Genomic DNA, 22,735 nt, shown 5'->3' with positions numbered 1-22,735 from the left:
AGTAGACTCCACTGTATTCAGGTGCCAAGGCACCACAAATCGTAACCTGCCACATGCAGCATGCCGCAAAGCGTAGCCTGTATTTCACGGGGCCAAAAAAGTCCTTGAATGGGAACTAGCAACAACAACAACAACTCAATAAATCAAAACTGTCTCATACATGTTTATGCTGCATTCAAATTATATCCGGTGGGGAGAGCATAATTTGCATGAAGTGGCAACATATGCATTAATTTATAACAGAAAAATAAGATAACAATGATTATACACTACAATGAGCGATGAATGTTGCAACTGTAACAACAAAGCAGGTGAAAGGCTGTGGGAACAGGCAGCACCGGAATGTCACTACACCTGTGACAAGGTGACATGTCCATTCATACCGCAAAATGGCTTGGCTGCAGTCTGAACTTCAATTCATGCCAGTTGTTTTGTTTCATCTGCTACTCTCAACAATCAATCAACAGTGTTTCTGCACAGATGTGGGCCTTTGCTAAGGTCATTTTGGTCTACACACCAAACTAGTTGAATGAATCAACTGGTACAGCCAAGTAGCAAAACATTACTTAACAGTTAGTTCCTTGGCTTTTTGATTCGACCATTGACCAAGAGATTGAAAAAAACAAAAACAAAAATAACATGTTTTTTGGGGTAAAACCGAGAACTCACCTTTGAAATAGCTCTTGACACGCAGGTATCCAACGCTGAGGCGAAGGACGGACAGTTTGTCCAAACATGAGCGAACATCCTCGGAAAAGGGCAGCAGGTCCGTCAGCCGGTCCAGCTCCCCATTTAGCCGGTCCCGATGGCGCTTGGAAGGGTTAGATTTGATGATTTCATTCCCACCCTTAGGCTTTTTTCTGCATATCAGGAAAATAATCAAATTTGGTTTGTTGATATAGCAGTTTTGGGCCTGTAAAGTTTCCAAAATGATCATAGCCTATAAAGCACAAATACCGGGTGTAGTTGATTTTAAGTATTAAAGAGCATATAATATAGGGAAAAAGTACTTTTTCATAAGATGTCTATACTTTGTCGCTCAAAACTATTCAAAGAAAGGAAATACAAAAATATCAAAAAAACATTAATGATGTTCCAATTCTTTCTTGTATCGCATTTGTTGTTTTGGCTGAGATGCAAATGCTTCTTACAAAATCGAAATGTTTCTGACAAAGTATCCAGAATGTTCCCGAGAAGTTATGAAAGACATTTGCATCTCTGCGTCCATGAAAGCGAACACATCACTTGAAATAACCACAAAGCTTGCAATTAAATAAGTAAAATAAAATAACAAATTTGGCAAAAGTGCAGATAATTATCCTCCCACCCATAAAAGAACAGCCTCCACAAGCAGCTGCTCTAAATAGGGCTGTTTAGACAGTGAGATACATGTGCTATGTTTGCTTATGTCTCCTTTAAAACGTCAATAATTAGACTTGGAACAAAACAACAATATCATGTTTCACCTGTTAGGAACTCAGATTGCGAAAGACCTGGAGCAGCTCTTAAATTGAGCAATTGTCAACACAGTACTGGGCTCGTCCAATTTCAAGTGACCCATATCCAATATCTTACATCTGGAATGGACAGTAATGAAGAAAACAAACAAATTTTGGCCATCATCTACTGTACGGACTTCGTAGCTGAAGCTTTTAATTGAATTGTTCATAGTTTGGGTAGACTCATTTATGTCATCAATCAGCCTATTTAAGACTGACAGAATATATCCAATCTGTCCACTCAAATTACGGTCACGTTGGCAGATATCATATTCATATCTGATTTTTTACAGGACATCTGATTCCATACACGATCAGAACCAGGCCACATAGAAGAATGAAAATCCCAACTGGGACAGTTTGAATCATGTGTTCATGTTGTCTAAAGCCTTATAAAGGAAGGTTTTCAATAGATTTAAGTTTGGTATTTCTGAAAGATTACGAGGAAACAATCACAATTGAACATTGCCAATAGTGGCCTGTTTGATGGTACCTTCATCCTTCCTTACTTCCTTCCTTCCTCCCTTGCCATGGCCACTCCTCATTCCACCGGTTACTAAAACGGCAGCCACGTCTGACCTATTTAAAGCTGTACTCGCTCAGCTTGGCTGTCGCCTACAAGGAGGCGTTCAAGTGCCAAATGCTCGCACATGACTCCGAAATCAGACACACATGCTCTGAAGAGGTGGAGAATCACAGTGACGAGAAGGTCTTGGGTGGTGTTGACTGTCGTAGTTAGAGCTATGAAAACAGCAAGTTGTTCAAACCTATGTCTTTTAATTGAAAGTTTAATGGATGGGAAACACAATTGTTTCTTGCTATATGATGACTTATGGCTTAGAGGGAACTTAAGACGCTTTTCTACTAAAAAATACTGTCTTGGCTTAACTTGCCTTGGTTCCACTTCAAAATAATACTGAGGAACTGTTAAAACCAAGCTGCATTGAACGTATTGCCGTCAATGAGTAACGTCAACAAACACCAACGGTGGAGGCAAATGAAGGTCTCCTGTATTAAGTTATTGTCTTCTGTAAGGTACTATACAGTTGAAAAGGTATATTACAGGTAGAGTCCAGCCTGATCGATTATTTAATTAATTAAGTTATGTGCTCTTATTGTGTAAAGCACAATGAACAACTAAACAGCTTTGTGCAATTTAACTGAGATTTGTCTGTGTGGTTTAGTTAATGAACATAATTTATCCTTCTAATGATGTGGCCAATGTAAACAGGCAGTTCCAAGCTGTTAATTTTAAAAGCATTTAATTATAGGTTATTATTAATTAATCTTAGCTTCATGGAATAAACTGCACATGAGACTAAATACTTTTCCCATTGGTTCAAACTGGTTTCAAGCAGGAAATTGCAGGTGAAAACAAAACGCAACAAATTTATTGAGAAACATTTTGGACGTAATATGGGTCACATTCTATCAAGAATTCAAGACGCAGGAATTAACATGAAACAGATGCCAATGCTGTTTTCGCCATTTGTTGAAATTACCTTTGAGCCGGAAAACCCATACTACCTTAAAACTTTTCTCCATATAGCGCTCACAGTCTCCATCGTTGGATTTGCACTGCAAGTCTAAATGCTCAATTACCAATTATAAATTTAATAGATGTCTCTGGTGTTACTGTTACCCACATCAAATACACGTATAATGTATTTAAAAGCCTTTTTGCTTAAGTTTTAGATTCAGAGTAGGGAGTGCATCGATCACAATATTCTAGCCAACTACCGATCCCCAATCTTTAAAAAGGCTGACCTGGCTCCTGATTTTTGGCAATGCCATTTTTTTTATAACAATCAGCACACACCTTCAATGTAGCAATTTTGTTTTATTGTAAAACTTTGAACAATACATATGAAACAAGACAAATGGGTTGTTTTAACAGCACATGAAGCAGTTCTCAGAGCAGAAGAGGACAGTAGCTGACTTTTTCAAACCTGTGCAGAGGTATATGAGATCGGTGGACAACATCTGTTGTGTTTTAAGGGATGAGCCGATGACAGATCACCCAAAATTAAGGAAATCGGGGCAGATACTGATCGATGCACCCCTAATTTATAGCAGGGCAGGTTAGAGTTAATCATTTGCATTGGCATCCTATTCATATTGGAATTTTGTCCACAATGTATAGAAAGAAATTTGGACGATAACAAATTCTATTTTTCACCCCTTTTTTCCCCAGGATGATCCCAAACCAAATTGTGCCATTTGTAAATCCAGACAAAGTTTAGAAAAGATCAGAAAAATTGTCTTCCTTGCAAGCAATACAATATTTGCTTCAAAGGTTATTCAAATGATGGTTTTTGACTTGAGACTTGAGAGAACATGCAGTTAAGCCTGTATCCCACTCAGGGGCGAACATTTGCTAAGCCAGCGTATGTCGATTCCTTGTCAGAGTTTGTTTACGCTCATAACGTTCACTAAACATTTAAATGTTTTTTCTTGTCGCAAGGAAATTTGGAACATGTTCAAAATGTCCTTGTGATAAGACCAAAAAAACATTAGAACCGTTAAAACTTCGCAAACGTTCGCCCCTCAATGGGATACGGCCTTTAGGGGTCATGTGTGTATTGTTTCTTTTTAAAAATGTAATTGCGAAATAATGGCCTAACGTGCATGTTTTTTGTCATTTCACCAGGGATACTTTTTTTTTTTTTTAGGATGCACGGTATACAGAAATACCAAAGCAGGGTTGGGGAATCCAGTCCAGAAAGTGAAAACCCTGACACATATTGGCTTTAACCACAGGTGTTTCTAATTAATTGGCAAGTACACAAGCTCGTCTCCACCTGTTGAGTAGAAGCACCTGTTGTTAAAGCCAAACTGTTTAACTTTCTGGAACTGAATTCCCCAACCCTGTACCAAAGTTAAATTTAACAACCGTTAAACCCCTTTTCAATAGATTCTATCTGTTTTGTGGGGGTGGGGAGGGCAGACAGAGAGCAAGAGGAAGCACGGCAAGAAAAATAACAACAGACAACAATGAGTTTTAAAAATGTATACAACAACAGTGTGTGACTAGGAAAGCAGCACTACACCCTGTGAGGAAGGACTGCAATGAGAAGCAAGGCAGTACAGGAAAGGGGAAGGACGGGAATGGGACAAGACAAGGGAGGAAAGGGTCATGGGTCAGTCAGTGCTGCTGATGTCTGCTGAAAATGGCTATGGAGAAACAAAACACCACTATTGTCTACTAGTCATTCACAATACTTGTTTAAAACGAATCCAAAAATTAGTTGCCACTGTTTTAATGGGCAATTTTCTCACCATGGGTAGTTTTTGCAAATTGTGCAAAAATTTGAGAAATGGATAAAAACGGCTGGATTTTGCTTCATAACTCATATTTCACATGGGCAATTTTCTCACCATGGGTAGGTGATGTCTCAAAATCAAGGGTTGGCGATAATGGGCAAATCAATATCTCGATTACAAAAAATACAAATACAAAGGCGATAATTTGACGATGTCTTACAAAAAATGCTGTAAATGTTTGTCTGCCAGGACATTTATGGATAGATGCAGTTTTTCTTGTTCATTTTATTAAATTAAATTAAATTGAATGTTTCACAGATGTATAAAACATCTGTGAAACATTCGATGGAAATATTTAACAATAAACAAATTCAAATGTCCAGGCTACATCGAAATATCAGGAGACTGTGCCAAATCAGGTTTTCACAATAGTATCTTACTTTTAAGCTTTTGTTTATTTTATTTTTTAAACAAATCAGTAAATTAAGATGAAACCAAAATGTAAACCTAATTAAATATTATAAATCAAATAGACAGGTTTGTAACTACTTCACACACTGGCATAAAAAAAAATTAGGCTAGAACTGCTCAGAAACAAATGTAGGTGCTGGCGTTGCCGTTGGTAATGTCTTGCTATGGTTTACTTCCTTTGTCATATGGTACAGTACACTCTTGCTAATTGACTCAGCGGTTTTCTGCGTGTTTTGTAACTTTCTTATAATTTCTTTAGCTTTTAATCATGCTTGTGGAGACGCCAAGTTCGCTTTGTTCGCAAGTGGTGGTACACAGAATTGTCGTTGAAATGCTCGTCACGACGGCCGTTTTTTCAGCACGTCTTAACAACAGTGTTATTTTGTTCAACGTCAGACCCTTTCCAGAACCCACATCTTGCTATTAAATCATTCGCTTGCACAAGAAACTCGCCCATATTTCTTCAATTGAAACAACGCTGTGTTGCGCTCAACACTGAGTCACATAACTGAATCCTGCCCGCTGATTCAGTGAATGAGGACTTTCATCACTCTTTCCTCATTATTCATCTATACACTAGTTCAAGTTATTATCTTTTTGAGACAGTATTAATAGTCAATAATGTAAAATTGCATATTGTTAAAGCTTCGGGCCTCCCCCCCATTGACTTCTTGTGCATTTTAGGATTGATTTTAAGATCTTATCGTTTATTTTTAAGTGCCTAAATGGACCCACTTACGTCTCTGACATGCTGGAACCCTATGTTCCCTCAATGTCCCTTAGGTCTTCCGACAAATCTCTCCTGGCTGTTCCCAATTCCAGAATTAAGCTCAGGGGAGACCAGGCTTGAATGTTATTTAATGTTTTACATTTTAACTCTTTGACTGCCATAAACGTTATAAAACGTTTAGCATAAACCTAGGGAAGGGCGCCGAGGACGTTAAAAGACGTCCCCTATGTTTTTTTTTTTTTTTTTCAAAAACGGGTGCAGGAAAGCCTTGGGCAGCTGTGCTGAAAATATCAGGCAGATCAGGTAAGTTTAATGACTTGTTTTGGCCTCTAGATGGCAGCGATGACTCTCTTTGCACAAGGTTGGATGGGCCGCCCACCGTGGGCGTCAGTAGAAGACGTGAGGCGGAGCTAGAGTGTTGAGGAGACAATGGCTGATCCAAGCCACAATGGCTAGACCAAGCAACCGGTTACAAGCAGCTCACGCTTGAGCATTTTTTTCAAAGACGGAAAGCATCAATCAATACTAAAAAGCGCATTGATGTCAACGATGATGATGACAACGAGCTCTACGCCAAAGTTGGAAGCTTTGGCCTGTTACTATCACGTAGTAAGCCTCACCGGCTACGCGCGGCTAGCGCGGCTAGCGCTGCTAAGGCCGGAAAACGCGCACAATAGCCGGCCGGGTACTTCTGCACAAGCGGACATTCGATCGGGCGATGGAGAGTTGGCATCGACCAATGCAGATTGATGATGATGATGATGATGACTGCGAGTTTGACGCCAAAGTTGGAAGCCTGGACGTGTTTACGATCACGTTGTAAGCCTCACCGGCTACGCGCGGCTAGCGCGGCTAGCGCTGCTAAGGCCGGAAAACGCGCACAATAGCCGGCCGGGTACTTCTGCACAAGCGGACATTCGATCGGGCGATGGAGAGTTGGCATCGACCAATGCAGATTGATGATGATGATGATGATGACTGCGAGTTTGACGCCAAAGTTGGAAGCCTGGACGTGTTTACGATCACGTTGTAAGCCTCACCGGCTACGCGCGGCTAGCGCGGCTAGCGCTGCTAAGGCCGGAAAACGCGGAGCTGCACAAGCGGACATTCGATCGGACAATGAAGAGTACCCCGAGTCCAATGCATATTCATCGGAGGAGCGGGTACAGTCTGATCACGGAGAAGACACTGTTTCTGGACTACGATGCCACCATGAATGGAGTGGATAAAATGGATCTCCTACCACCCGGTATAGCAACTGAAGGACACGGGGAAGCGAGACGTAACACCACCGTAACGTAACCGTAGCATGATCCTGATATTAGACTTGATGACACACTGCAGTATATACTTGCTATTCCCCGGAAAAAAACGGCCTGCAAGAAAGTGGCACACGCGAAGAGGCAATCTGTTGTGCAAATGCTGTTACGTCTCTTTGCACGCAGGAGAGTGTTACAAAAAGAAAAACTGTCGTTGAAACATCCACATATTTGTAAATAGCACCACAGTTGCACACATTTGTAAATAGTTTGCCAAATTGTTGTCAAATTGTTACACTGTTGAATGTAAATAAACGTATTTTGCTATCAAAAAACACTTTTTCATTCTTGGTGGTAGTGTTTTATAGAAGTAAAGCACTATTTAGGTGTTTGTGGCATCATTCATGGACAAAAAGAAGTGTCAAATTCACTAGAATGCATGAAATAATATCGTTTCACTAAAAGCTTGATTTCTCCGTATTTTGGTCCAACACAGGCGAAATTGGGTCAAACTAACCATTTTCTATTGTTGATTACTAAAGAACGGAATAAGGTAGAAACAAACTCTTTTTTTCTGATGAAAGATGAAAGTCCAATCTTTCATTTGGTAGTACGTGTGTTCCCATAGTCCAAACAGAACATTTTCTGTGGACCTTGAAAATCAGTCAAAATGCTTAAATCGGCTGGCACTGGCGGCATCCCTTTTCTGAAAACGTCTGGCAGTCAAAGAGTTAATATGTTTACAATTATGCTTTTGATTTGTTGTTTCTTTGACCTGTACAGCACTTTGGTGGCAACTTTTTCTGCCTTTTAAATAAGCTATATAAATAGTGGTATGGTATAGTAGATTGTTCACAAGATCGTTGGCCCACCCTGACTCAAAATTACAACCCAGCATTCTTGGGGAATATTAGTGTTTGTCGCACTATATTGGCATTATCATGTGTAAATAAAATAAAATATATAAAAGGCCAGTGCAAACAAATTTGAAGAGGAATGACTGCAAATGTAATTGGATATTGACAATGCTGTGATCTTTTCAGAATCACAAAAAATAAAAAATAAATATTTTTTACTAAGTTACCATGGTAAACGCACAACGCACCACACATAGACACTTTTGTCTTGCACTAACACACTTTTGTCTGCTTTGACGCCAGCACAGCGCCGGCCAGCCTCAGCGATGCAGGTTTCTTATTTTAAGATTTTACATAATCTAGTAATAAGATAAATGGAAAAAAATACAAATATGAAAACAATCAGACGGGTGCAATATGGTTTATTTCGTTATATTTACATAGCTCATTTTTCCTTGTTTCAGTACCAGCTAAGTGGTCTAGCCTTAGAATGCCTACCCTCAGTCTTGAAGGTTGTGGGTTAAATTCCTGGCTGGGTCATTACAAAGAATATGGGACATGTTACCTCCCTGCTAGACACTCAGGCTATCAGTTATCCAAGTGTAAAAAAAATACTTCTAAAATTGTTCTATTAATTACAGCTTGAAAAAAGTCAACATTACTTGTTTTTAGTCTAAAAAATACCACAGTGATTGATATGGGCCTCGTATTATTTTCCAAAATCTTACAGGTAAACTTAAGTAAAATGTTCTTGTTCTGTTGACAGATAATTTTGCTTATTTTAAGTAATAATTTTCTTATTTTACTATATGTTTTTCTTAAATGTTCTACAGTCCTTAAATGGAACTCTGTTTTTCACATTCCCTGATGTTTCCATGACTTGGAGACAAACGTTTGAGACAATAAATTACACACATTTTTTTTTCAAGTCAAGCATCATCTTGAAAAGTGGAGAGCTAGGTGTCAGTTGTGTGTCAGCGCTCTCACAGCGAAACAAAGGGCAGAGAACAAAAGGCCGCTGTGTTACCCATGACTGGGAGTTGTTTGACTTGGCTTGTCGCCACACCTTTGTGTGTGTGTGTGTGGGGGGGGGTGTGTGTGTGTGTGTGTGTGTGCGCGTGTGTGTGTGTGTGTGTGTGTGTGTGTGTGTGTGTGTGTGTGTGTGTGTGTGTGTGTGTGTGTGTGTGTGTGTGTGTGTGTGTGTGTGTGTGTGTGTGATAGTATGATAAAGGTTGCATTTTAGTAATCAATGAGTGTGTATGATTCAAAAATGAATATACAGTATGCCACTTAAAAATAACCATGTTTAAATTATTAGAGAAAAATGCAGCTTTAAAAAAACAAAAGCATTTGCAGGATCATCACTAGCTCCCATATCCCAACATTACTCATTCTTTTTCACTGACCAGTACGGAAAAATATTTCAATATTGCGACATCAAATTATGTTTTTTGTTTGTTTGTTTTTACTTTTTCACATCAAACCAGTTGAACTTCATGGGACTTTATAATGCTAATGTGTAATCACCTAACATACAGATTCCTAAACTCTATGATAGACGAGCGTCCTTCAGAGAGTGCACAACAAAGGCCATGGAATTAATTGGAGGTTTAGTTTGCACAAGATAATCTTTTGTGGTATTTTTTTCAAACAAAATGAAAACAGGTAAACATGAAACATTTCATCAAACAAAAGTTAGCTAGGTTTTACCTAAAAAAATATTGAAAACAATAAAAAGGTAGTAAGGTACCCAAAACAAATCTTAGCTACTACAGCTCAGTTTGTGGCCGCCGTGGCTCAGGTTTGTAGAGACGGTCATTCAGTAACCAGAAAGTCGGCTGTTCGATCCCCGCTCTCCCCGAGTCATGTGTCGTAGTGACCTTGGGCAGGGCATTTCACACACATTGCCTCCGGTGCTACTCACACTGGTGTATGGAAGGTGCGAATGTTTGGTGGTGGTCGGAGGGGCCGTAGGCGCACACTGGCAGCCACGCTTCCGTCAGTCTGCCCCGGGGGCAGCTGTGGCTACTTAAGTGGCTTACCGCCACCGCAGTGTGAATGTGTGAGTGCATGAATAATGTATCCATTCCATTGTAAAGCGTCTTTGAGTGTCTAGAAAAGCGCTATATAAATCCGATGCAATATTATTATTATTTGCAAAATTAACTCATTCACTACCAGTCATTTTCACTGAAGCAACCCCCTTCGCTCCCGGATGTTTTACTGGGTTTTGATTGACTTTGCGAGGCCCACATAATATTGTGTTCTATTGCAACGAAAACATGGAACCTTCCAAAAGAAAGATTAGAGTCTCTCCTTTCATCAGGATAAAAGTACATTTTTATCTGTTTCTGTTTTGCAGCAATTAGCATTAGAATATATATAAGTTTCATCATTATTCACAAACCTGTAGAAAACACTGGGGAAAAGATCTTGTTGCATCATGACCCTTGTTGACCTCATACTCTGCTGCCACCTGCTGGCCGTTTTTTGTAAAAACAACCATTGCTTTAAGGCACCTCTTCAGGTCAGAGGCTGCATCAAAGCCTTCTGTATGGCTCTAGCATTAAAAAAAAAACATTAAAAAAAACGTATAAATACATTTTTGGGACCGTGGCAATATTTAAAATAGAAAGTTTTTATACGTTTCTGGGAGCAAATGAGTTAACATGTAATTTTTACTACTGCTTGGGCCTGTAACATTTTAGCAACAAAGTAGAACGTTGAACTGGTGAGTGAATTTAATTTGCTGTGTGGCAAAAAAAGTGGCCTAAAAAATCTTTGTGTTTTTTGCGTATTTACTCATGCCCTTATGACCCAGTCCTAGTTCACGCTTCAGAACATCAGATCAATATCTGACTAATGAATTATATCCAAGCTCTGGTGCCCTCTACAGATACTAAATCAGATTAGTTAGTTACAGCATTCTAGTGAAATACTGCTGCCCAGAAAACAAATAAATAATTTACAAGTAAATCATTGAACAACTGATGTAATCCATTGCTCCACACTTGTGAGGGTGTTGCCAGAGGTGTCCTTAACAAAGGGAATTTTTTGGATGAAAGAACCAAGTTAGTACCCCACTCTCGCAAATGGATTCTGACTGGTAGGACTGGGAACTACAGCATTAACAAGACTTCTTTTTTTTTTTAAATTATGTCATAAAAAGCAAGTCAAAGAGAATGCGTAAAAGACAATCTGGATGAGCAGATCTAAGGAGGAATGCTCTCGGGTGGCGACCGCAGCCATTTTACGGTGTCTGCTCAATGGTGCCTTTGTATGTCCCAAGTCCAGCTGGCCGTCCAGGGGAAAAATAACCTCCAGATCTTCAGACACAGGCCACCTTTTTATTTTGGGATACAAACACTGGAAGCTGTCTGACTATATGCAATTTACCAGGCAAGTGCTGCAAACATGCAGTATCAACACTGTAAACCACGACGGACACAAGCATGCTATAATCTTTTTTGACAGAATGAGTTAAAATAGTATCATGGGCATTTCACGTGACAAGGCCACAGACATATATTGTACAGAATGCTGTACAAGCCACAATCTTGTGTTCATTCTAGAGTTGAAACACATACACTTGTTCTCTATTCGGGGGTTAAATCTGTTTCACATCGTAAAAAAATAAAAATAGTTGATGGATGCATCCTGCCACCAACAATCCCTATTTATCTGGGCTTGAGCCTGACACTGAGTTGGACTGGTTTATTCTCCCCCAGAGGTTAGATAAACTTGCAGCACCTGGTAATCTGACATGGTCTCCCATCGTATTACAAACCAGGCCTCACCCTGCTTAGTGTCTGAGATCAGAAAAGATCAGGCAATCTCAGAGTAGTATGGCTGTTATTGAAATGCATACACTATTGGGACACAAATATTAAAGACATATTGTACCTCAACAAGGTTGTACAGTGGCTAAAAAAAGTTAATCTTGTCTACAAAATCAATAAAGTCTTATGGTTTTTCTTCTTTTTTAAACAACCTTTTTTTGTCTTAAAAAATAAAAACCATAGTAAGGTTGTACAGTACTAGAAGACTCAGTCTTTATTCATACATCTTAACAATACCTATGGGATTTATGTTTGGTGAGGGGACGCTCTAATAGCTTTACAGATCCCTTACGATTAAGTTATCTTCCTAGACTGCCCACTCTTTTTGTTTTCAGGGCTGATTGGCAATGCATAGTCACCCCCCACCATACATCAGCGAGAGTCATTCAAATCGATTTGTGCTTTTCCTGAAAAAATGGCGGGAAAAAACACATCATAATCCAACAGATGAAAAGTCCTATGCAATTACAATGATAAATGGAGTACACTTATATAGCACCATACCTACATCATACGGTGGGTGCCCAAAGCCAAAGCCTTACATTTACTTATTTGCCTACTTCAATTATTGAACTGGAAATTACAGCTGTCTGGGGCAACCGGTTTTCATTTGTTGCCATGTGTGACGGCGTGAGAGATAGGCAAAGACAGAGGTTTGATACGCTGCCGAGATGGGCTTCATTTAGACCAGGAGTGGGTTGCATCCTGAAAAATCGAAGGATGCAAGGACCACTTTGCAACTTTAACTTATTAAACATAGGAAAAACAATCAATTAATAAATAAATAAATATTATACATTATTTATATAATGTGGTTAATTTGAAAAACTGCTTTGTCAAGGCTTTCTGTTCAAGGCGATAAGGCAAGTAGTTTGGGTTATTTTTTGTGTTTGTGATGATGGGAAGATTGATGGTAATTGATGATTAATGGAAGTTCCCAGCTCTGGGGCTGTCCTATCCTATCCCGTCCTACTGTGTCTGCTATTCATTACATCACTTATTCCTCATAAGCCTTAGCACTGCCTGCCTAGTCTGTCTACATATAGATAAAATCCAACTCCAATTAAATGTTATTGTTGTCATGTACTGTTGTTATGCTAAGTGTTTTGTACCCTTTTTGCTCCGTTCTCTCCTTTCTCTGCTTGTTCTGTGCAATAAATATCTATCTGCAATGTCACAATACTTTAGTCTATAAATTGCACAGAATAATAAAACATACAGTATTTTGCACAACAAAGCTCCAAGATTCAAAGTTACTGTCAGATGCAATTTTGAGTGGAGTTCCTATGAAAAATGTTCAACAACAATTCCTCCAACTATTTTAAGTTGAACTTTCCACTTCGTCATAGAGAGAAGTTTGAGGTAATAAAGTAACACATCAGGGTTTTTTTTAAAGACAGAATAAAAAATAAAAAAAAGGTTTATAGAATTGAGAGTAGTTGTGCTACTAAACATCTGCATCCGTGTCACCACAAACAACTCATCACTAGTGGTACTCCCAACATTTGTTTATACAGTATAATCAAGCGCTCAGTTACTGGGAATTCTAGTTAGCACGCTTAAGCGGAAACCACAGAGGAGAACCTGGACAGGATCCCGAATGTAAGATTCTCCTATTCGTCGCGCTCAGTAGCTGGTTGGAAACAACATCATCCATCAGGCTCTGTGGGCCTAATACAGCTGTCCACATACAAATGTTTTACATAAATCACATTCAATGCTTGTCTTTGAGTCACACTTGAGCAAACACTAAACTGCCGGGCCAAATGTTACTGCCAACATTTTAAGAAACATTGTTTTACTTTAAAAGTGCCATATCATGTGGTATATTTCGTTCAGAAAATCTGTAATTGTAGCATAATATCAATAATATGTTCAAGCTGATGCTATTGTCTGCCTTTACAAGCATTCACAATGACCTTAAAAAAAAATTTTGTTTGTTTTTTGCAATTACAATGGCCACCAATTATACACCGATTTTTGTTATTCGCAGGCTAGTAGGTCTGTCGCTATTAATTCTTTTTTAAATCGATTATCCTATCGACTATTCCTTGGATCTGTTTTAACGACAAAGATCAACCACACTAGGAGAAAATAATGGACTTTCTTTATATTTGCTAAGTATTTGCACTTTGTTTACATTTCAATTGTGGTAAAAATCTAGCTTAAATATTGTGCTGCAATAAAAGTTTTATTATTCCAAAGCATTAATCACTAATCAGTAATTATTACCAATATCGTCAAAAATAGTGGCACCGCAAATTTCTTTGAAATATCGTGATATAATTTTTAGGCCATATCACCAACTAGGGGTGTTAAAAAAATCAATTTGGTGATATACCGCGATCTTACAGCGTGCAATTCTCGTATCGATCCATTATGCGGCCGAATCGATGTTTAAACAATATTGCAATATTGAATAAAACGTCTTACTTTTGTGCCGCACCTAAACTCCCGCCTAGTTGGCAGCACAGTGGTAGAGCGCGCCTACTGCGCCAGAGTAACACTGAACTCTCGCGAGAATTATCTAGTGTAGTGTCTTTACAATACAATCTCGCGAGTTTACAGTACAGTACAGCAAAGCTTCAACATGGCGAAGAAGGAAATACGAGCTGCTCCAATGAATGTCTATAAAGCTGAAATTTGGACTCACTTTGGCTTTTATAACTTATAACTTTGGCTTTAGTAACTCATTTTGAGTTTGCCAAAACTAAACATGTTTTTTAAAATACAACAAAAAAAAACTGTGAGGGTAACATTTTGGGGAGACAGTAAAGAAAGCACACACTGGCAACTGCCATGTCGTCATGATGCATCTTCTGTGAACACGAGGTCACGCACATTATGACGTCACAAATATGCGACACTACCATAGGAGAAAGGTGGGGTTGAGGCACAACTTGAACCACAACAGATGGACCAACGTGGTATATCTATTATTTGCGGATTTCTTTATTCTCTGGTTTATCTGTATGACGTCAAATTGGTTGATAATTGTCGATAATTATCGGCGGATTTCTGTATTATCTGGTTTATCTTTTTGTCGTCAAATTGGCCGATAATTGCCGATAATTATCGGCAACCGATATTATCGTGCATCCCTAATTCAGAATCAATATAAAATGTTCCCAAATCAATTTTATTTATTTATTTTATACTGTCTTGCCCTTGTTTGTGTGTGCCTTTATTGGGAGCACTGTTCATGTTGTAAAAGATTTGACCATTTAGGGACAGTGTGGTTCCACGCGTTCAGATACACTCTTAAATTGTAGTCAAATTAGAGAGAAGAAAAAAGGATCGATCAAGTTATGCCAACAAAAGTTTTTTTGTTTTTTTTTGCAGCATAGGAAGAGCATATGCCGGTGAGTAATGTAAAGTTGCTTCACTGTATACATTCCTGCAGCGTGTTAAGTGAAGTACATTTTCGTCTTGTCTTCATTAGTCGACAAAAATGCATACTGATTTAATCCCAGTTATTGTTCATTAATGAGGGTTTTAGTCCAGTCTAGTCTCGAAGTATTGTATATAATGTCCCGCCTTTCCCAAGCAAATCACTGTGGAGCAGTGCCAGATTGATATTGTGGATATCTCTCTTAAGTGAATCACAATTATCAATCTGGCTATTGCTAGGTTACACATATACACATATACAAAAGTTATAAAATATATAGCTAGCTACACAGAGCAGCAGTTGTGGTCGACACACTGTTTTTATGGGAAAAGGCACTTTCCTTACAATACAAAAATAAAATAAAAATTATTAAAAAAAGACTGTCTCTATTTGTCATTCTGTCTTGCAAAGCAGACTGAGTAGATCACGACGATTCTTTGCACATCTACAGATTTAAGTGAAATCCTAGTCAATCAAATAATGAAATCATGAAGCGAAAATCAGTTTGAATCGAAAATTTATTCCGAATCGGAATGCAGACCCAAAAATCAGAATCGATTAGTGAGACAGTCAAACATTCCCATCCCTAGTAAGTTTCCATATTTTCGGTTCCCGGTTTTGGCCATGAATTTTGATTTTGATGCCTCCCTAATAGTATAACAACATTTTAAAATATTTTCCAAAAATATTATTATTTTACAAGTAAAGAATTTATTAGCAACTGTAAGACTATATCAGGGCTGACAGGACTAAACCAAACTCACAAGTACAGTATTTACTTTACTATCAACTTGGCAGCCTTCTATACAGTACTTTTAAAAGCCAAAAAGGAAGCGGGACATGCTCGAAGAAAGTTGAAGCACGGATAGAGGGGGAAGAAAAGGGGGGGATATCAGATTACAATAACAGAACGAGGCGCGCGAGACTGCCCCGCCCTCCAAGGTGCATCGCGTGAGAGCAGCAGTTGACTCTCCAACTTGATTGAGATTAATGCACTAGTGCCAGAGCCGAGCGGCGCACATTCTTAAGGTGGTCCGCACCTAACCTAACAATCAAACTCTCCCAATTATGTGTTTTGTTTAGTCATATGAATTCGATTATTCACATTAAGTGTTCTACCACCGAGATTTCTATTTTTTTTCTTTTTTTTCTTTTTTTACAGTGAGTACAGTCGCGCGAGAGGTTGACAGGACACATAGATCCCCATGAAATGTAGTTATTCCTTGCAGCATAGATAGAGTACAAATATATATATATATATATATATATATATAATGTTTAACTCTCACAGTCATAAAATGCATGCCAGGTTAATAAATGTAAACCATTGCAACATATTCAAGGAGACAAACTTTGCTAACTTTCACTTAAGCGTCATGCGCAAATATGACCGCTAGGCTTTTAAAATGTCTGCTTATACGTTTCACGACCATTTACAACAACAAAGTCCCCCAGTTGGGGTTGGACCTACTGTTTGAGGACGGGTTTCTTCCTCTTCTTATTGGCGTAAGTCCCAGAGGTAGCCAACATTTGTGTGCCGCTTGCCACGCAAACTTCACCAAAAGTTCGTCTACTCGCCACCGAGTCGACCTTTTCTCCTCCCGCGCGAGGACACGCTCGTTTCTTTCTGTTGTGTAAAAATAAAGTCACTCCCGACGGTATCCACCCGCCTTGTTAGGCCCGGGGGAGTAGGAAAAAAACAGCACAACCTGAGACCGCAGTGGTTTGGTGCCGTGGTGACAGGGTCCCTAGTCGGTCGGTCAGTGCGGCTGGCCTTGGTCCGCGGTGTTGTGGTGGGGGCTGAAACGGTATTACTGTGACAGAAGTGGAAGAGCAGGAGGAGGAGGCACAGTTGAGTTTGGGGTGGGGTGGTGGGGAAGCCCTCCTCCTCCTCCTCCGAACAAACAGCGTGGTTTGTTGTTTTGTTTTGTTTTTTACCTACAAAATACTGTACATACATGCTTGCTGCTCAAATTTATGCTAATGCTTGCATTTGTGATTGAACTTAAATGTGGCAAAAGTACTCACTCACTCTCTCAAGTTATGGAGAGAAATGTATTTCTTTATATGCAATTAAAAAAAGAATGGATTAGAAATAAAAAAAATCGCAAACAAAAAAATTGCAAAAGTTGCAATTGTTTTTATATTAATAATAATAATTGGTATTATTATTATAAAAATGTTTGCACACAAGGCAATTATTACCCAAATGAGAGAGAGAAAAACAAGCTTCCCAAACTAACTAAATTGTATTTGCATATTCTGAAGTTTTTGATGTAAATTGAGAGACTGAGCGAATAGCGCTATCTGCCATGTCTAAATAATGCTTGTTAAAGGGATACTTGACTAATTTAGCCATTTTCACCCATAAAAAGTTATTGGTCTATAGTTAATTTGATAACGTCATTATTTTTCGTGTACAATTAATTCCTTTAAAAACACATTTTGCTACACTGCTGTCGACTGAAAATGACATCGCAGGTGCTCAGGGCTCAGGTAATGACCAATCACCAGGGAGGTGTCCAGGAGGCATCCTAACCAGATTCCCGAGCCATTATCCGGCTCCTCTCAATGTGGGGGAGCAGCAGATCTACTCTGAGCCCCTCCTGGATGACCAAGCTTCTCACTCTATCGCTAAGGAAGCGCCCGGACACCCCTCGGAGAAACTCGTTTTGGCCACTTGTATGCGGGATGTTGTTCTTTTGGTCACAACTCACAGCTCGTAATTGTAGGTGAGGGTAGTAACGTAAATTGAACAGTAAATCCAGCAACAGACCAATACAGAGTCCACATCACAGTAGACGCTGCATCAATCCACCTGTCAATCTTCCACTCCATCCTGCCCTCACTCGTGAACAAGATCCCAATACTTGAAGAGCTCCACTCGGGGCAGGATATCATCTCCGATTGGGTGAGAGTACTCCACAGTACTCCACCCATTTTTGACTGAGGACCATGGTCTCAGATTAGGATCTGATTTTAATCCCAACCTCTTCACACTTGCGAACCGTTCCAGTGAGAGTTGGCGCCTTGAAGAAGCCGACTGCACCACATCATCTGCAAAAAGCAGAGATGCAATGCTGAGGCCAACAAACCAGACCCCCTGAATGCCTTGGCTGAGCCTAGTCTAGGCAGTGAAGATATTTTTATTGCTATAGGCACCGCCTAGAATTAATATTTTATAATATCTTCAGAATATTTTTTAATAAAATAAATATATTTTTATGAAAACAAATTTTTGGTTTGTGAAGTGAACATTCATGAGTGTTTCAAGTTTAACCCTGAAACAATATACGCCATTTCCATTATTTCCTCTGGGAAAAGCTGTTTGAGTTATACATGGAGAGAATGTAGCAGCAGATTTATTTCAACCCCATTTCACTATCCAGTGCAAAACAAACCTATATGACTTAAAACCAAAATTTAAACATAGGCACTTTGGCTGTTTGACCCTTAAACAGAAAATGTCCATTATTTCCTCTGGGAATTTTTTTTTTGTTACTATCAAGGGTAGGACAAAGCTATTTGACTTAAAATCAGACTTTAAACTCCCATTCACCTAACCCCTCAATCTGTCTGCAGAACAGACAATGTATTCCACGTGGAAACATGTCTCTTGATTGACCACAAGGATTTACATCAACAGGAAACGAGACCTGCACTGAGTCACTCACTCACTCGAATGATTCACAGAAGAGAAATCACACAACTTATGATCTCATGTGCATGTAGAGCTACTAAAATCTGTTGTGCGGTTTTAGCATTTACGTGAACATAACATGCACTCCAGCTGCCATTTTTTAAATTAGATCTTATATCGAAGTATACCTTTCGTTGAGTCGTTTGAGTGTGTGCGTGTGTTTACATGATAGATGTAATGATAAAAAGCGGAAAACCTACCCTGTACAAAATACTGACGTTTTTTGTTTTTTGTAAGCACTGTTTGCGCATCTAAGTTTGGGTCCTCGTGAGCGAGAGGGAGAGGGACCGAGAGAGAGGGAGAGAGAGAGAGAGAGAGAGAGAGAGAGAGAGAGAGAGAGAGAGAGAGAGAGAGAGAGAGAGAGAGAGAGAGAGAGAGAGAGAGAGAGAGAGAGCGAGGCCACCGCAACGAGCACGTTGTTTAGCTGTTGAGATTTATTCTGCATTGTGTTAAGTCTTCCAAGTTGTTTTTGTGCTTTCCTGACTGAGTGTGCGTCCATGAGAGGTGAGTGGAAATTATTGTTTCATGTATACATTATTTACAGTTTGAGTCCTGCTAACTACGAGTGGGCGCTAGCATAGCACGCCTGATTTAATGTGCCTTATAGTTGTTTGGTGTATTTGATAAGCACATTAATATCTTCAGTATAGTTTGTAATTGGCTTTATTTATTTCTCTTTTGTAGAGACCACACACGCACATACCGCTACACAAACGTCCACGTACAGTAACAGCAACAGTTTTCAACCACCACACATCGATTCTTGGCACACTACTTAAGGATAAACCAACACAAGTGGACTGATGAGCATACTGGACTTTATTGATTTTTTTTCTGGAATGTTAAATGCACAAGCTGTTGGATAAAAGTGATCACATCCGCTACCTGCCTCCTCCTTATTCCGCCATCTTACCTTACGTGCCTTCCAAGCATCCTGGCCACGAAGTAGCGGTCTGGCCGGCGCCCCCAGCTCGGTGAAATAGAAATTTTAACCACCAGATTTACAGTCAAGGTTCTAATCAGCTATCGACATAGCCTCCACAACGTACCCTAATTCCAAAGAAAAAAGACATCCAACTACAGAACATTTGTTTTTGCTTAGATTTACGTTTACGAGTCCACCATTGTTGTTTTATTCTTACTACTAATCTTTGTGGGTTCCCTCATGTGGGCTTGTGTTAAGTACGGAAGCGTTTTCAGTAATAAAAAGCTTCCACCGACAAATGAGTTGGTTTACCATATATGTAATAAAAAGTGTGTGATAGAGGCAAACAAACACCTTCATGAACCCAATTAGCTGTTGTGATTTAAATAAACGTTTTCAGGAGCAATGGACTCATCTCAAATAATGGCCCAGAAAGTCACCTCCAAGTTGAGCAATTGAGAATTCAATTTAGTTAATCAAAAGGCTGAAAGCAAACAACAAACTTTGAGTGTGTTTTACATATTTCATTCGTTTTTGTGGCTTTTATTTTATTTGGCAATACTTATTGCAAAACAGGAACCCGCCTTAGTAAGAGGTCTCGCTCGAGAGACATTTACAGCAACATGATATGAAGGGCAAAAAAACCCTCAACAAGCAAGTAAGACGAGCACATTTTAGACCAGAAAATATATATTTGAATTGAATGCAATATTCATGAAAGAGCCCAGCACCTGTGTCTCAGGTCTGTCTTTAAGGGGGTCTTTTCCGGACTGCAATTGTTTCAGCTTTAGATCTACTTCTATTTAGATCAGGCCTCATCAGAAAATTCTGATCTTTTGTACTTAGCCTTTCTTGGATATTTGTAGCTATGTGTTTTAGGTCATTACACTGTTGGGGGAGCTATGACCTGTGTAACCCTGACTGTGACCAAACGGTCTGCAGCACATTTCACTCCAGAATACCTTGTTAGTTTCAATAATTTATTATCAAAAGTGATTAAGAGTGCATTAAACAATAGAAACAGCCAACATTGTAGAGCAACAATCATGTCGGTCTGCTGTTATACAATCACTTTCTTCACAACATGTAAGATCATCTTCAATAGTATGCAGGAAGCATGTGGTAAAGGCTCCTCACCTTAATTAATTTGCTATACTAAATGATGAGTGCTATTGATTTGGTTAGCAACCAAGTTCAAATGGGCTTAACAAAACATAGGTTCCTGCATTTGTGTCAGTGAAGAATAACAAATCTAAACTCTGATAACTGCAGCTCATTTCAAGTGAAGTTCAAAACTGTTCTGAAGTAACAGAGAAACAGCGAGACAACAGGCGGAACTTGAACGTGAGGTATCCACGTTTACAATTTTGGACAGAAATATGGATTTTCGACTATGTATTCAACAAATTAAGAAAATAAAAGTTATTTTTTGTTTTAAATATATGTGGTGATATCTCAGACAAGAAAAAATTGCTTTAATTAATTTTCTTGTTTGTTCGACTGTAACTTAGCACTAAAAAGATCATTTTAGTCTTCTTTTTTTTTGCACATTACATTTATGGTTTCTCTCAGAGGGCCTTTATGACTGTGAAAAAAAGATAAATATCTTACTATTTTGGATAGGCATTATCTTCTAGGATCCACTTCAGCGACAATATATCACCCCCAACAATAAGCTGGAACGCCGACTGGAGCATGCTGAGTTGCCACGTTTGACACTTACCTCCTTTTTGAAAACAGCATTGATTGAGATGAAAGTAGACTTTTAATGTGGGTATTTGCATGTTTGTTATGGAATGTTCGTTATATATTTATGTAGCAGAATAAAAAAAATGTTTGGACTGTGTTTCATATGGTTCTAAGTTGCCACTGGAGCCACCAATTAAAACTTGATGAGCCGTGCAATGAGTATGACAGTACTCCAGCTCAAAATGTGTTGATATCTATCAATAAATATTGAGTAATGGGAGACATCTATGTGCCATTAATAAATACTGACAAAAATCAATGAAAACATGCTATGTAGCCTGGACATAATTACAATTTCTTTGTTAAATATTGCTGTAGAACGTCATTGTACGATATTTTGCAGAAAGATGTATGAAGCAGTTTAACCTACTTTAATATGTCACTTGCTAAAATTCTCAGTACTCAAGCAATGTTGCATTAAGGCAATTTTTTTTTAAAGGGAACCAACTGGTTGTTAATTATTAAGTTAAATGTTTTCTTTTCTTTTTTGTATTTGAGTATTTATTCTTTAATCAAGTAAAAATATACTTTATGTGACACATTGTAAAGCGCTTTGAGCACCGTGGTGTAGAAAGCCCTATAAGCTCAGTCCATTGACCATTTATCCAAAAATGTGATTATTTGATAGAATTTTCAGTTTGATACTTGAATGCTAAAATATTCAATAGCTGCATCCCTACAACTCCACTGTGATATTGTCATATTTTTTATTGTTTATTTAAACATTTGATTAAGGTTACTGCTCCTCAATGTTACAACATTGCTCCTCAAATTATGCCATTGGTTAGCAAATATGCTCCTCAAAAAAAAAAAAGGAAGTAATTTCCAGCTTTGGACTAAAACCTTGCATTGTGGTGGTCTCAATCATTTCTCGAGCAGTGTACATGATTTTGTAAAATTCAACTTTTTTTTTTAAACAGACGGTGATGATTTCTCAACCCTTCATTCCATACTCCAAACAATCTCTAATTGGAACAATATTTGCAGTATTAAACTACTTTTCCCCAAATCTGTAAAACAATCCCACACTATTTGTATTGCAGACTAAGAC

General features: G+C 38.7%; 1 protein-coding gene across 1 annotated transcript in view; it reads right to left on the bottom strand.

Moving 5' to 3' along the window:
• Nucleotides 1-17,136, bottom strand: part of LOC147164284 (aryl hydrocarbon receptor-like) — a 45,619-nt gene extending 28,483 nt beyond the window's left edge. The window contains exons 1-2 of the mRNA XM_086090870.1: nucleotides 16,782-17,136; nucleotides 670-860 (exon numbers count right to left, since the gene is read on the bottom strand). Of these exons, the coding sequence (XP_085946996.1) occupies nucleotides 670-860; nucleotides 16,782-16,840 (250 nt within the window). The 5' untranslated portion in view covers nucleotides 16,841-17,136. The remainder of the gene's footprint in view (nucleotides 1-669; nucleotides 861-16,781) is intronic.
• Nucleotides 17,137-22,735: the final 5,599 nt, after the last annotated feature.

The sequence above is a fragment of the Leptonotus elevatus genome, chromosome 12 (genome assembly GCF_054856555.1).
Source record: "Leptonotus elevatus isolate MCC_2025b chromosome 12, RoL_Lele_1.0, whole genome shotgun sequence".
In the NCBI taxonomy this organism is placed as follows: domain Eukaryota; kingdom Metazoa; phylum Chordata; class Actinopteri; order Syngnathiformes; family Syngnathidae; genus Leptonotus; species Leptonotus elevatus.
This window is presented reverse-complemented; position numbering and strand designations above follow the sequence as displayed.